At 44.7% G+C, this 13,336-nt stretch overlaps 3 protein-coding genes across 3 annotated transcripts in view; all 3 read right to left on the bottom strand.

The window, feature by feature from the left end:
* Positions 1 to 13,336, bottom strand: part of LOC120052962 (transcription factor Ken-like) — a 181,375-nt gene that overhangs the window by 107,050 nt on the left and 60,989 nt on the right. The window lies entirely within an intron of this gene.
* Positions 2,709 to 5,754, bottom strand: LOC120052977 (zinc finger protein 205-like). The gene is made up of 4 exons (XM_039000228.1): positions 5,606 to 5,754; positions 5,375 to 5,486; positions 5,109 to 5,230; positions 2,709 to 3,726 (listed from the first exon to the last, which is right to left on the bottom strand). The coding sequence occupies exons 2-4, from the start codon at positions 5,475 to 5,477 to the stop codon at positions 2,776 to 2,778; spliced, it is 1,176 nt and encodes a 391-aa protein (XP_038856156.1). The 5' UTR covers positions 5,478 to 5,486; positions 5,606 to 5,754; the 3' UTR covers positions 2,709 to 2,775.
* Positions 7,204 to 8,465, bottom strand: LOC120053008 (gastrula zinc finger protein XlCGF49.1-like). The gene has a single exon (XM_039000260.1). The coding sequence runs from the start codon at positions 8,225 to 8,227 to the stop codon at positions 7,457 to 7,459; it is 771 nt and encodes a 256-aa protein (XP_038856188.1). The 5' UTR covers positions 8,228 to 8,465; the 3' UTR covers positions 7,204 to 7,456.

Genomic DNA, 13,336 nt, shown 5'->3' with positions numbered 1-13,336 from the left:
ATGATGGTATGAAGGCCAGATTGGGAATTTAGCCAGGACACCGGGGTTAACACCCCTACTCTTACGATAATTGCCATGGGATCTTTAGTGACCACAGAGAGTCAGGACACCCGTTTAACGTCCCATCCGAAAGACAGCACCCAACAGAGGGCAATGCCTAAGGCAGTGGAAAGGGTGACTCCTACTGGCCACTTCCAGCAGCATCTGCTCTCCCATCCAGGGACAGACCAGGACCAACCTTTCTTAGCTTCAGAAGCAAGCCAGCAGTGGGATACATTACACATTAAAGCGCCAATCAGTAGTTGAAACAAGTCCCCTCCCGTTTCTGTCAAAAGCTGAGGGATGCGGTTGGAAAAATGTAACCGCTCTCAAATTCATAGGTATAGCTATGGATGCAAGGACTGACCATCCACTTGGGCTCCAGAGAGGTGCAGCGGTGGCCTAAGGCACTGCATCTCAGTGCAAGATGCGTCACTACAGTCTCTGGTTTGAATCCAGGCTGTATCACATCCGGCCATGATTGGGAGTCTCATAGGGTAGTGCACAATTGGCCCAGCATTGTCTGGGTTTGGCTGGGGTAGGTGTCACTGTAAATGTCATCAAAATTCTAGTTTTAACCATGTTTTGAGGCTATATAGTGTTTGTTTACATTTACTTTGTTTACAAATATTGGACAATTGTATATTTTGGGTTCTGATGGGGTTAGACAGTTGAACTAAGCTCATGAGGCAATTCTAAGTTATATTATTCAAGAATCAATGGGTACATATTAATTTATGAGAACAAAAATGTATGTAGAAACTGCAGATTGCCCCTTTAAAGGGAAAATCTGCAGTTACTTCATACATTTCTGGACTTATTTTTAATGGTATGCACCCATTGATTCTTGGGAAACTCCGGTATCATCTATCTCCAGCGGATATTTTATAGCTAAACGGTTCACTCAATATGGGTGAAAATACAAATTAAAGCTGACAGCCTGCACTTTAATTAACCTCCAGCCTTCATTGAAGGGAAGAGAGGCTATTATGCTTGGTTTTTAATCAATTTAAACCAAATTAAAAAGAAAAATGTTTATTAATATAAGAGTTACCGGCATAAAAAGCACGTATCTTCTCTTGTTCCATGAGTATAAACGCAATCTGCGTCACAGCTGGATAAATTGCATTTCCGCTCACAAATTCCATGCCCTTACCAAGCGAGTTACAACTAAGACCTGCTTTTCATTGGTCTTAAATGTCTCGATATGCGCTGCATGAGTGTCACTTTTGCACATGTTTTCAAGGACACACCTTAAATATTGCCACTCCTCCCACCTCAGAGCTAGTGAGCTGAGATTAGTCAGGACAATTGCTGAACCTTGCGCATGTGGTGTCAGTTTTTACATACTGAAATTGCAAACTAATCTGTGCTTGCCCTGCCATAACGCCAGCCGGAAATAGAGCCCCACATCTCCTATGATCAGTATCTTTCAAGCTGTGAGCAGACTTGTTTAGAAAGAACAGCGTGTTAGCAACAATAGAGTAGAAAATAATAGAATTACTTTATTCCATCTACATCACCTCAGGAAGGTAAATATTAAACTGTCCTTGTTCTAGTCTAGGTTGTTCTTGCCTAGGTATTGTCTCTCTAAAAACAGGTATTTACACAATCCTATTTCAAATGACAAGTTAACAAAGGGTTAATGAGTGGTTAATTGTCCTCTTACCCAGTGGTGAAGTGGTGCCAAATAATTCCCAAACAGGAAGAAAAGGTGCCCTGTGTAATTGTTTTAATGTGAAACAGTGACATATACTCTAAATGACCTAAAATAATAGAATCCATATTAGTCTTTCTCAGTCAGGACAAAACATAGAGATGGAAAGAGGTATCATCACTGTATCCGTGCCATTTTGGGCAGCGCCACTGAGCCTATCTCCATTTTGAAGTAGCCAATTTTATTCCTCACGATTGGCTGATCCCTCCTGATGACCCGGTTGCACACAGTTTTTCCCCCACAAATTGCATTTTGGATCATTTGCGCATAGGCCTACCACTGTGTGCACATTGCGAAAATGTGAAGAAATAATAGTTTATCAACATTGTAAGATAAACATTCTAGATCTGTGGCGGCAGGGTAGCCTAGTGGTTAGAGCATTGGGCTAGTAACCGAAAGGTTGCAAGTTCAAATCCCCGAGCTGACAAGGTACAAATCTGTCGTTCTGCCCCTGAACAAGGCAGTTAACCCACTGTTCCTAGGCCGTCATTGAAAAATAAGAATTTGTTCTTAACTGACTTGCCTAGTTAAATAAAGGTTAAATGTAAGTTGCTCTGGATAAGAGCGTCTGCTAAATGACTTAAATGTAATGTAAATGTAATCTGTACCATCAGCCTTATTGACACAGTGTATACCTCCACTACACTACTTTGATATGCATCGTGGGGATTAAGAAGTGAGTATACTCATTGCCCACTGGCGTTCTGCCCACCTCCAGAACACCACTGCTCTTACTCCAGGTCACTTCACATGATGGCTAAAGTATGGTCCCCTGTGTACATCTTCACATTTTTTTTATTTAACTAGGCAAGTCAGTTAAGAACAAATTCTTATTTACAATGACGGCCTACCCCGGCCAAATCCTAACCCGGACGACGGTGAGCCAATTGTGCGCCGCCGTATGGGCCTCCCAATCACGGCTGGTTGTGATACAGCCTGGAATCGAACCAGGGTCTGTAGTGATGCCTCTAGCACTGAGATGCAATGCTTTAGACCGCTGCGCCACTCGGGAGCCCTCTCTAGCCACACTGCTCCGATTTCTCCACATTGTGGACACTCCTATGTCTGATAAGGCTACTCCGGAAGGAGAAGCTCTTGTAACATAGTTTGCACTTAAAGGGCCTCTCCTTGGTGTGAACGGTCTGGTGCTCCTTTACATAGTTTGCCTCAGCGAAGCGCTTCCCACATGTGGAGCAGGAGTAAAGCTTGTCGGCGTCCGTCCTAACGCTCAGCCTCCCACGTTGTGACCCAATGACACCAGAGGAGGTAGAAGCAGGTGCGACCCCCCTCAGATGGTTAGTCTTTGAGCTCCCTCCTTGACCTCTAGCCATTGTTTGGGTGTTGTTGGGATTGTGTGCTGTGTTATAGGCTAGGTACCTCTTGTGGTGAACACCCATCCTGACCTTGTCTGTATTAGTGGAGTAACCATGAGGTAACTGAGGAAGGCTAGACCCAGGTCCAGGCTTTCTATGAACCCAGTCACCAGGCATTAGAGGAGACTCTGAAGGAGAAGACAGATTTCCTGATAGACTACCACCAGGGGGGTCTCCCACCACTCTCTGTGAAGGCTGAAGCCTAAGGTGACCTGCTCTGTTCATCATGGATACTGTGGTGTTTGTATCATAGGAACAGGAGGGTCTATCTCTATCAGCCCCAGGCCCTGCTCCATCCCTGCACTGAGACTGTGAAGAGAAGGGTCTGGGCTGCAGACTGGATCCCTGACTTGAGGCTCTGTCTCTCTGATGACCACCAGGACTGAGGTTGTTCAGTCCCCCTGTCCACTGGTTGTGTTTTGTGTGGTGGAGTCTCTGTCCCTCGTGGTTCGGTCCTTGTTCCGACTCTGGAAGGAAGAGTGATGGCCCCTGATCTACGGTTCTGATCCGGGGCCATGGTTTGTGACCAGCCACCTCAGAGGTCCAGTATTTCCAGCCAGCAACACCGGATATCAGCAGGTCCTCATGGACTGCAGACTTTAAACACAAATTGAACAGAAAAGTATAAAGTTTTACATAAGAAACTTTGCTGTACACACAAAAATATGACATGATAAAATGTTTACCACAGTCAAGCCCATATCAAACACTGCGATTCAAGTACCTAACAATATGGAGCCATTGGAGTTTATTATAAATACATAAATATAAATAATGTCCATATGTGTTGATAAAGAAAATGTATAATGTTTTGTTCCACTGAGATAAGGGAAACTCAGTCGCTGCAATTATTTAAAAAATAGTCTGTCAATTTTGTAATTCAGTTTAACAATATGGTCATACAGTTAAATCTGGAACCTTCACTTTGATAGAATATATTTTTAAATATTTTTAAGGAAAAATGTAATAAGACACTTGGTATTTCACTATAAACCACAGTATCAAACAGGACAAGGTTCTCACTTTTCATCAGTGAAGCATTTTTACAGACACCATCATACCAACCATCACCATATCATCTACTCTGCCTCATCATACACATTATTTCCTCACTTCCCTACTACATCCAAAACCAACAGAATTAATTACAAACTAACTAATACTATATTATATGTCACTATACATGGGCCGTGTGCATTTTCTGTTGGTGTATCCTGAGGTAGCTCCTCTCTGAGAACCTCATCTCGCAGTGTGTATAGGCGAACAGCTTCTCTCCCGTGTGGCCCTTCAGATGCATCGTCAGATGGTGCTGGTGGGAGAACCTCTTCTCGCACTGGGGGCAGCTGTAGGATTTCTCTTCTGTGTGGACCCTCTGGTGCCTCTTCAGGTTGGATGTGTCTGGTAAACTGGCCAGGCACAGGTGGCACCCGAATAGTTTCTCCCCCTTGTCCATCCTCTGGTGGATCTTCACCTGCTTGGGGAAAGTGAAGGCATTCCCACAGAACAAACACAGGAAGCGCTTCTCCTTGCCACTATATCTGCTGATAGCACTACTACTGTAATTTGTCAATGGGCTTGTCTGAGGTCTGGTTTAACATTTGGAGAGTGTGAGGAGGATGAAGGCCAGGGAGTGTCTGTGTTGTTGCAGGGTCCATGTTCCAGTTGATAGATCCTAGGGAAGGCAGGCTGAAGGCAGCACCTGTTAGGGGGTTAACCTGAGGCGCCATCAGTCTCTCTGAATCACAACTATAGGAGCAGGACGGAGCATCTCTAGCAGAGTCTGTGTCTGTTCTCTTCCACTGCATACGGACACCTCCCTGTCTCTGCAGACCAAATCTACACCTCGCTCTAGTCTCAGCTAGTCTGTCGTCATGGAGACTAAGTTTGGTTGTTGTTTTGTGTTCGTCAGTCTGTTTCTGGTTGTGGTTAACAGTGTTGTTCCCCAGCCCAGAGTTCAAGACGCTGTCCCATCCACTGACCTCCACTATGTCGCCTTTGGTCCTGGCCTGCTCAGTGATGTTGTCCCCTGGGCCCTTGGCTGCACCCGTATGGTAATCCAATATGGCCGCCCAGTCGCCTCTGTTATCCTCCAGCCAACCACCTTCAGGAAGAGTTTAGAAAATAGACTTTACAAACATGGCAGAGAACTCTACATATGGATTTTTTTGTCGTCAATAGCCAGGTGCATCACTATTCCCATTGAAGATCTATTACTGTATGTAGGCTATATGTATTTCTCCCGTACCTTGCTCCCCCATCTTTAGTCCAGTCAGCAGGTCAATGCTCTCTGGTCTGTCTTCTATTGTCTCCTCTTTGACCAGCAGCAGATCAGGCTTCCCAGCCTCCATGTCTACTGACTGTAAGAGATACAGAGTGAGAGGATGTTGGATCAAGAAATCTGATATGAGCACCCTGCTATGGAGCATCTTCTGATTGGACAATGAGTTATTAATCAAGACCTGGCCCTTATCCATACCTCAGTGAGACTATGTGTGATCCTGTGCTGCTCAGTTGGTTCCTCTGTGGGTTCAGGTGTAGTCTGGTTGTCCTCTCTGACTATGGTCCCCTCAGGGTTCCCCAGACCCTCCTCCTCCTCCTTCACCAGCAGCACCTCTGGACCCTCCTCCTCCTGGAAGAGACAGGTGATACAGATTACACAGACATACACTCCCTCAGGTAAGTACACACAGATAATAAACACAATTTCAACATGGAGTGTTTACCCATCCCCACTACGTTTGAGTCCTATACTGTAGTTACAGAATTACTTCATTGTTGTTAAACCCATCATGGTGGACATAAATATGATGTTGTGGGTAAATATAAGTCAGCTATGATAAGTCAAAAGTCATCAGACAAACCTGACTAAACTATTTTGACATACAGTAGGTGTTTGTTAGTGTGTGGGTATTTGTAGGTATATTTAGTAAGTGTATATTGGTTATAAAGCACTGTTGGGTGTATGCAGAATAGGGTGAGATCAGATGTGATGTGTACAAAAGAGAGTCTCAATGAAAGTCTTAGAATGAAAAGTCCCATTTTGTGTTTATTAAACATAAACAAGTTTTAACTTACGCCATATGAAAACCCCACATACGTCTCAAAACAAATTCTGCATTCATTTTCTCATTAAAAGTGTCTTGGGAAATTTTAATTGAATGGAAGCAGTGAAATAGGCATTTGTGAACATCATATACAGTACAAACACAATATGTAACAGACTTGTTAGGCTTATATATGCCTTATATATCACACATTGTCTAGATGCAATATTCTACCCAGGAATACTCAACACTGAAATCTGTTACTCTTGTTAGTCCAAATTAATCTGTGGATGAAAATCAACCTTTGTCTTTCAAGGAAGACTCAGCGTTATGAGGTTTCCACGAGCAGCACTGCAGATATTGCGATGAGTGAGATGCAAGACTTTGTTCTGACCTAGTCACAAAGAGTATCTGCGCATGTGCACAGCAGCGGGAACAAAACCGCAGAGAAGTATAGCCTCTCGCTTCAACGTTCTTAGTTGTTGCTCAAATTAACCCACTACTGCTGTTTTTACTTTGTACTTCTACATCATTTGAGTCTAGAGATTTGCTGAGTCTACCTGCAGCCAGCTCCAGGAAGAGTCTTGGTGGTTCCAAACTTCTTCATTTAAGAATGATGGAGGCCACTGTGTTCTTGGAGACCTTCAATGCTGCAGAAATGTTTTGGTACCCTTCTCCAGATCTGTGCCTCGACATAATCCTGTCTTGGAGCTCTACGGACAAATCCTTCGACCTCGTGGCTTGGTTTTTACTCTGACATGCTCTGTCAACTGTGTGACCTTATACAGACAGGTGTGTGCCTTGCCAAATCATGTCCAATCAATTTACTTTACCATAGGTGGACTCCAATCAAGTTGTAGAACTTTCCTCAAGGATGATCAATGGAAACAGGATGCACCTGAGCTCAATTTCTCATAGCAAAGGGTCTGAATACTTATGTAAATAAGGTATTCCTGTTTTCGCATTATGGGGTATTGTGTATAGATTGCTGAGGATTTTTTATTTATTTAATCCATTATAGAATAAGGCTGTAATGAAACAAAATGTGGAAAAAGTCAAGGGGTCTGAATACTTTCCAAAGGCACTGTATATGCCTTACATATCACACCATGTTTGGATGTAATATTCTACTCAGGAATATTCAACACTGAAATCTGTAACTCTCGTTATTCCAAATGCATCTCTGGGCCTTTTCTGCTGACAACAATAAATTAATCTTTGTCTTTAATGCAGGGTTTCATCTAAACATCAGAAGCTATCGAGTGGAATGGTTACTTTCCATGTTATAGGCTGGAATGTTTTTTCTGCTGGTGTATCCTGAGGTAGCTCCTCTCGGAGAACCTCTTCCCGCAGTGCGTACAGGCAAACGGCCTTTCTCCCGTGTGGACCTTCAGGTGCGTCTTCAGCTGGTGCTGGCGAGAAAACCTCTTCTCACACTGGGGGCAGCTGTAGGGTTTCTCCCCTGTGTGGACCCTCTGGTGCCTCTTCAGGCTGCAGGCCTGGGCGAAGCGCATGTGACACTGGGGACAGCTGAATGGTTTCTCCCCTGTGTGGACCCTCCGGTGGATCTCCACCTTCTGGGGGCAGCTGAAGCCTTTGTTACAGAACATGCAGAGGAACCGTTTCTCTTTACTATTGCCTAATGTGGCTCCCCCTCCATGAGCCTGGGCTCTAGTCGTGTCGTTTGAGTTCAATACCTGATCGAAAAGGACAAGGCTGTGTGAATCGGAAGGCTCCATCGAAGTGGAGTCTGGGTCGCGATCCTTGAACGTGTGTAAAAGGGAGTGGGTGGCAACATTTAGATTTGTCTCTAAGCTTCCCCTGTAATCAAATAAATCTCTGCCCTGTGAGTTTCCGTCCCCTAGGTGACTATCTGCATTCCATGTGGGAGGAACGTCGCCCTCCACTTTCACAGTCACTTCATCTACAATCAGACCCTCCCCTTTCGTATCTAGGCACCCTTCAGAGTATACACTACTACTGTACCGGTTCCAGTCCCCTCTAGACAGATCAGTCTGTGTCTCTAAACCCAAGGATATGTTGACAGGGTCCATCTCTGTAGCGTAAGAACAAGATGGATCATCACCGCCAGTGTCAAACGCGTCACCATCACCATCCCCACAGGAATGAACCGTCCTCTGGTGAAATACCGGTAAATACTCTGAGCTGGGAGCAGGATGACAGCCCAGTCTCCCCAACCCGAGTCTCTCTGGGTTTGATCTGTGGTCAGATCCTGTGTGTACAGTTAAAGTCTTGGTGTCTGTCTCTGACTTGAGGATGGCGTTCGGCGTTCCACTGACCTCCGTGATGAGGCATCGTGTCCTGGACTGCACTGGGGTGGTGGTGGGGTTCTCCGTGGCTACAGGGGGCGCTCCAGACTGGATGTCTCTGTTGTGCCGTGGGTCCTCCACTCCTTCAAACCTCTCCAGCTTGACTCCAGGACCTGCAGCCTCTGCATCTGCAGACTGACACAATAAGAGAGGTTATTACCAGTACTTAGTAGAGAAGTCTCACAAGTTCCCCTATGGCAGGTAAATGAGGATGTACTGTACATGTCAGCAAGTGAATAACTGAGGGGAGCCCTACTGAAATAAACAGGCACATTTTATTTACAAAGTAACTCTCATTCTTTATGCAACACTAACCTCAATCACAATAAAGTGCTGGGTTGAGGTTCCACTCCCCTCATCAACAGTGATTGGTTGGTCATCTCTCCATGTATTGTGTCCCGCTGGCTTCACAAAGCTCCTGTGGCCTCCAGTGAGATGTCCTTCACCTGAGAGTGGGAGAAAAGTGGTGGTTAGGTTAGATACTGTAAATGCTCAAGGCTATATTATACAGTCGTGGCCAAAAGTTGAGAATGACACAAATATTAATTTTCACAAAGTTTGCTGCTTCAGTGACTTTAGATATTTTTGTCAGATGCTACTATGGAATACTGAAGTATAATTACAAGCATTTCATAAGTGTCAAAGGCTTTTGACAATTACATGAAGTTGATGCAAATAGTCAATATTTGCAGTGTTGAACCTTCTTTTTCAAGACCTCTGCAATTCGCCCTGGCATGCTGTCAATTAACTTCTGGGCCCATTCTTGCATAATCAATGCTTGGAGTTTGTCAGAATTTGTGGGTTTTTGTTTGTCCACCCGCCTCTTGAAGATTGACCACAAGTTCTCAATGGGATTAAGGTCTGGGGAGTTTCCTGCCCATGGACCCAAAATATCGATGTTTTGTTCCCTGCGCCACTTAGTTATCACTTTTGCCTTATGGAAAGGTGCTCCATCATGCTGGAAAAGGCATTGTTCGTCACCAAACTGTTACTGGATGGTTGGGAGAAGTTGCTCTCGGAGGATGTGTTGGTGCCATTCTTTATTAATGGCTGTGTTCTTAGGCAAAATTGTGAGTGAGCCCACTCCCTTGGCTGAGAAGCAACCCCACACATGAATGGTCTCAGGATGCTTTACTGTTGGCATGACACAGGACTGATGGTAGCACTCACCTTGTCTTCTCCGGACAAGCTATTTTCAGGATGCCTCAAACAATCGGAAAGGGGATTCATCAGAGAAAATGACTTAACCCCAGTCATCAGCAGTCCAATCCCTGTACCTTTTGCAAAATATCAGTCTGTCCCTGATGTTTTTCCTGGAGAGAAGTGGCTTCTTTGCTGCCCTTCTTGACACCAGGTCATCCTCCAAAAGTGTTCGCCTCACTGTGCGTGCAGATGCACTCACACCTGCCTGCTGCCATTCCTGAGCAAGCTCTGTACTGATGGTGCCCCGATCCCGCAGCTAAATCAACTTTAGGAGACGGTCCTGGCGCTTGCTGGACTTTCTTGGGCGCCCTGTAGCCTTCTTCAAAACAATTGAACCGCTCTCCTTGAAGTTCTTGATGATCCGATAAATGGTTGATTTAGGTGCAATCTTACTGGCAGCAATGTCCTTGCCTGTGAAGCCCTTTTTGTGCAAAGCAATGATGACGGCACGTGTTTCCTTGCAGGTAACCATGGCTGACAGAGGAAGAACAATGATTCCAAGCACCACCCTCCTTTTGAAGCTTCCAGTCTGTTATTCGAACTCAATCAGCATGACAGAGTGATCTCCAGCCTTGTCCTCGTCAACACTCACACCTGTGTTAACGAGAGAGTCACTGACATGATGTCAGCTGGTCCTTTTGTGGCAGGGCTGAAATGCAGTGGAAATGTTTTTTGGGGATTCAGTTCATCTGCATGGCAAAGAGGGACTTTGCAATTACAGTGGGGAGAACAAGTATTTGATACACTGCCGATTTTGCAGGTTTTCCTACTTACAAAGCATGTAGAGGTCTGTAATTTTAAGTAATTAATTTGCATTTTATTGCATGACATAAGTATTTGATCACCTACCAACCAGTAAAAATTCCAGCTCTCACAGACCTGTTAGTTTTTCTTTAAGAAGCCCTCCTGTTCTCCACTCATTACCTGTATTAACTGCACCTGTTTGAACTCGTTACCTGTAGAAAAGACACCTGTCCACACACTCAATCAAACAGACTCCAACCTCTCCACAATGGCCAAGACCAGAGAGCTGTGTAAGGACATCAGGGATAAAATTGTAGACCTGCACAAGGCTGGGATGGGCTACTGGACAATAGGCAAGCAGCTTGGTGAGAAGGCAACAACTGTTGGCGCAATTATTAGAAAATGGAAGAAGTTCAAAATGACGGTCAATCACCCTCGGTCTGGGGCTCCATGCAAGATCTCACCCCGCGGGGCATTAATGATCATGAGGAAGGTGAGGGATCAGCCCAGAACTACACGGCAGGACCTGGTCAATGACCTGAAGAGAGCTGGGACCACAGTCTCAAAGAAAACCATTAGTAACACACTACGCCGTCATGGATTAAAATCCTGCAGCGCACGCAAGGTCCCCCTGCTCAAGCCAGCGCATGTCCAGGCCCGTCTGAAGTTTGCCAATGACCATCTGGATGATCCAGAGGAGGAATGGGAGAAGGTCATGTGGTCTAATGAGACAAAAATAGAGCTTGTTGGTCTAAACTCCACTCGCCGTGTTTGGAGGAAGAAGAAGGATGAGTACAACCCCAAGAACACCATCCCAACCGTGAAGCATGGAGGTGGAAACATCATTCTTTGGGGATGCTTTTCTGCAAAGGGGACAGGACGACTGCACCGTATTGAGGGGAGGATGGATGGGGCCATGTATCGCGAGATCTTGGCCAACAACCTCCTTCCCTCAGTAAGAGCATTGAAGATGGGTCGTGGTTGGGTCTTCCAGCATGACAACGACCCGAAACACACAGCCAGGGCAACTAAGGAGTGGCTCCGTAAGAAGCATTTCAAGGTCCTGGAGTGGCCTAGCCAGTCTCCAGACCTGACCCCAATAGAAAATCTTTGGAGGGAGCTGAAAGTCCGTATTGCCCAGCGACAGCCCCGAAACCTGAAGGATCTGGAGAAGGTCTGTATGGAGGAGTGGGCCAAAATCCCTGCTGCAGTGTGTGCAAACCGGGTCAAGAACTACAGGAAACGTATGATCTCTGTAATTGCAAACAAAGGTTTCTGTACCAAATATTAAGTTCTGCTTTTCTGATGTATCAAATACTTATGTCATGCAATAAAATGCAAATTATTTACTTAAAAATCATACAATGTGATTTTCTGGATTTTTGTTTTAGATTCCGTCTCTCACAGTTGAAGTGTACCTATGATAAAAAATTACAGACCTCTACATGCTTTGTAAGTAGGAAAACCTGCAAAATCGGCAGTGTATCAAATACTTCTTCTCCCCACTGTAATTGCAATTCATTTGATCACGCTTCATGACATTCTGGAGTATATGCAAATTGCCATCATACAAACTGAGGCAGCAGACTGTGAAAATTAATATTTGTGTCATTCTCAACTTTTGACCACGACTGTACACTATTGTCACTGTCAACAATTGGCAAGGATGTAAGGTAACATGTCTCATAACTTATTGATATACTATTTATTTGACAATATACTGTATTATGTTCCATGCATCACATTGTTTTCATTGAGTAAATAAGAAATGCAGTAAAACAAGAATCTGGTTATAATATGATTGTGTCTTTGCACGTTATAGCGAAATAATTTGGGGAATTATTGCATACTATCTCCAAAAAATCCTAGACCCAATTATGGGTGCCTGAGGGGAAAGGGGGACGGGCCGCAAAGTCTCGGCCTGCTGCTAAATGTACTGTACCTCTTGCCATTGCTCTGTATCTGACACTACTGGGACGACTGGTGAGGACGCGCTCTCGCATTGTCCTCTGCGCGCTCCCGTGCCACCTTCAGTTCCAGTAGTTTCCTACGCAATGCCCTATTTTCTTTCTGGCTTTGAGTTATTTCCAAACGAAACACTGCATAGTCGTCGTCCACGAGTTTACAGATTTCTTCCACGGCTGCATTCGCTAGCACCTCCATGATGGAGGCTATTTGAGTGTGAAAAACCATACAGCTAGCCATTGTTAGCAGCTAACTAGCGTTACCTACATAACATGTATCAACCTGTCTCCAACGCGAATTAAACACTACATGGGGTAAGTATGTGACGCTGTGCAGTTAAATTAGTCATATTTTGAGTTCCAGGGTGTTAATAAAGGTTTCAGTAACAACAATAAAAACGCAAACTTGGAAATTCTTCTTGGTCACGTCTTTGTGTGATTTTCCGGCAGACTAGACGCTGTGTTGCGTATTGCTGCCTGTCACAGGTCGGAGTGTGAATTACACTTTTGTAACAAAAAGAGGAGTTAAAAAGGGAAGTGAAAAAGTAAATCGCACCACCATCTAACCCTACACATATACACCACTATACCTCAAAAACCAACCACCCCTATCCCACTACTATCACCACTACTTTAGCCCTACCAGATCCTACTCCAGGAGAACAGTTCTCTTGAACCCCCCTGTTGATCTTCTGCGCTAAACTCTTACACCCAACAATGTCTCTGCTGCTGTCACTACCACATCTATTTCCTGGGATTTATGCTCCATCAGTGCAGTACATTTAATAACCATAGCAATAAACTCAAATCCTACCTTACTAAAAATCATCCTCTCTGGATCTCTCTCTTCAGACCTACTCTCTAGGGGGCTCCCAGTCAAATCACTCACCCCTATCCTCTCTTTACTGCCTCAGCATAGGAA

Source organism: Salvelinus namaycush, chromosome 8 (genome assembly GCF_016432855.1).
Source record: "Salvelinus namaycush isolate Seneca chromosome 8, SaNama_1.0, whole genome shotgun sequence".
Taxonomy (NCBI): domain Eukaryota; kingdom Metazoa; phylum Chordata; class Actinopteri; order Salmoniformes; family Salmonidae; genus Salvelinus; species Salvelinus namaycush.
The sequence above is the reverse complement of the archived record's forward strand: the minus strand, read 5'-3'. Positions and strand labels throughout refer to the sequence as shown.

Excerpts from the sequence above, each read along its gene's own strand:
- LOC120052977 (XM_039000228.1), bottom strand. The coding sequence starts at position 5,477 with ATGGAGGCTGGGAAGCCTGATCTGCTGCTGGTCAAAGAGGAGACAATA. Across the intron at positions 5,231-5,374 it reads ACTAAAGATGGGGGAGCAAG|GTGGTTGGCTGGAGGATAAC; the intron begins GTACGGGAGAAA and ends CTCTTCCTGAAG. Across the intron at positions 3,727-5,108 it reads CCAAAGGCGACATAGTGGAG|TCTGCAGTCCATGAGGACCT; the intron begins GTCAGTGGATGG and ends TTGTGTTTAAAG.
- LOC120053008 (XM_039000260.1), bottom strand. The coding sequence starts at position 8,227 with ATGGACCCTGTCAACATATCCTTGGGTTTAGAGACACAGACTGATCTG.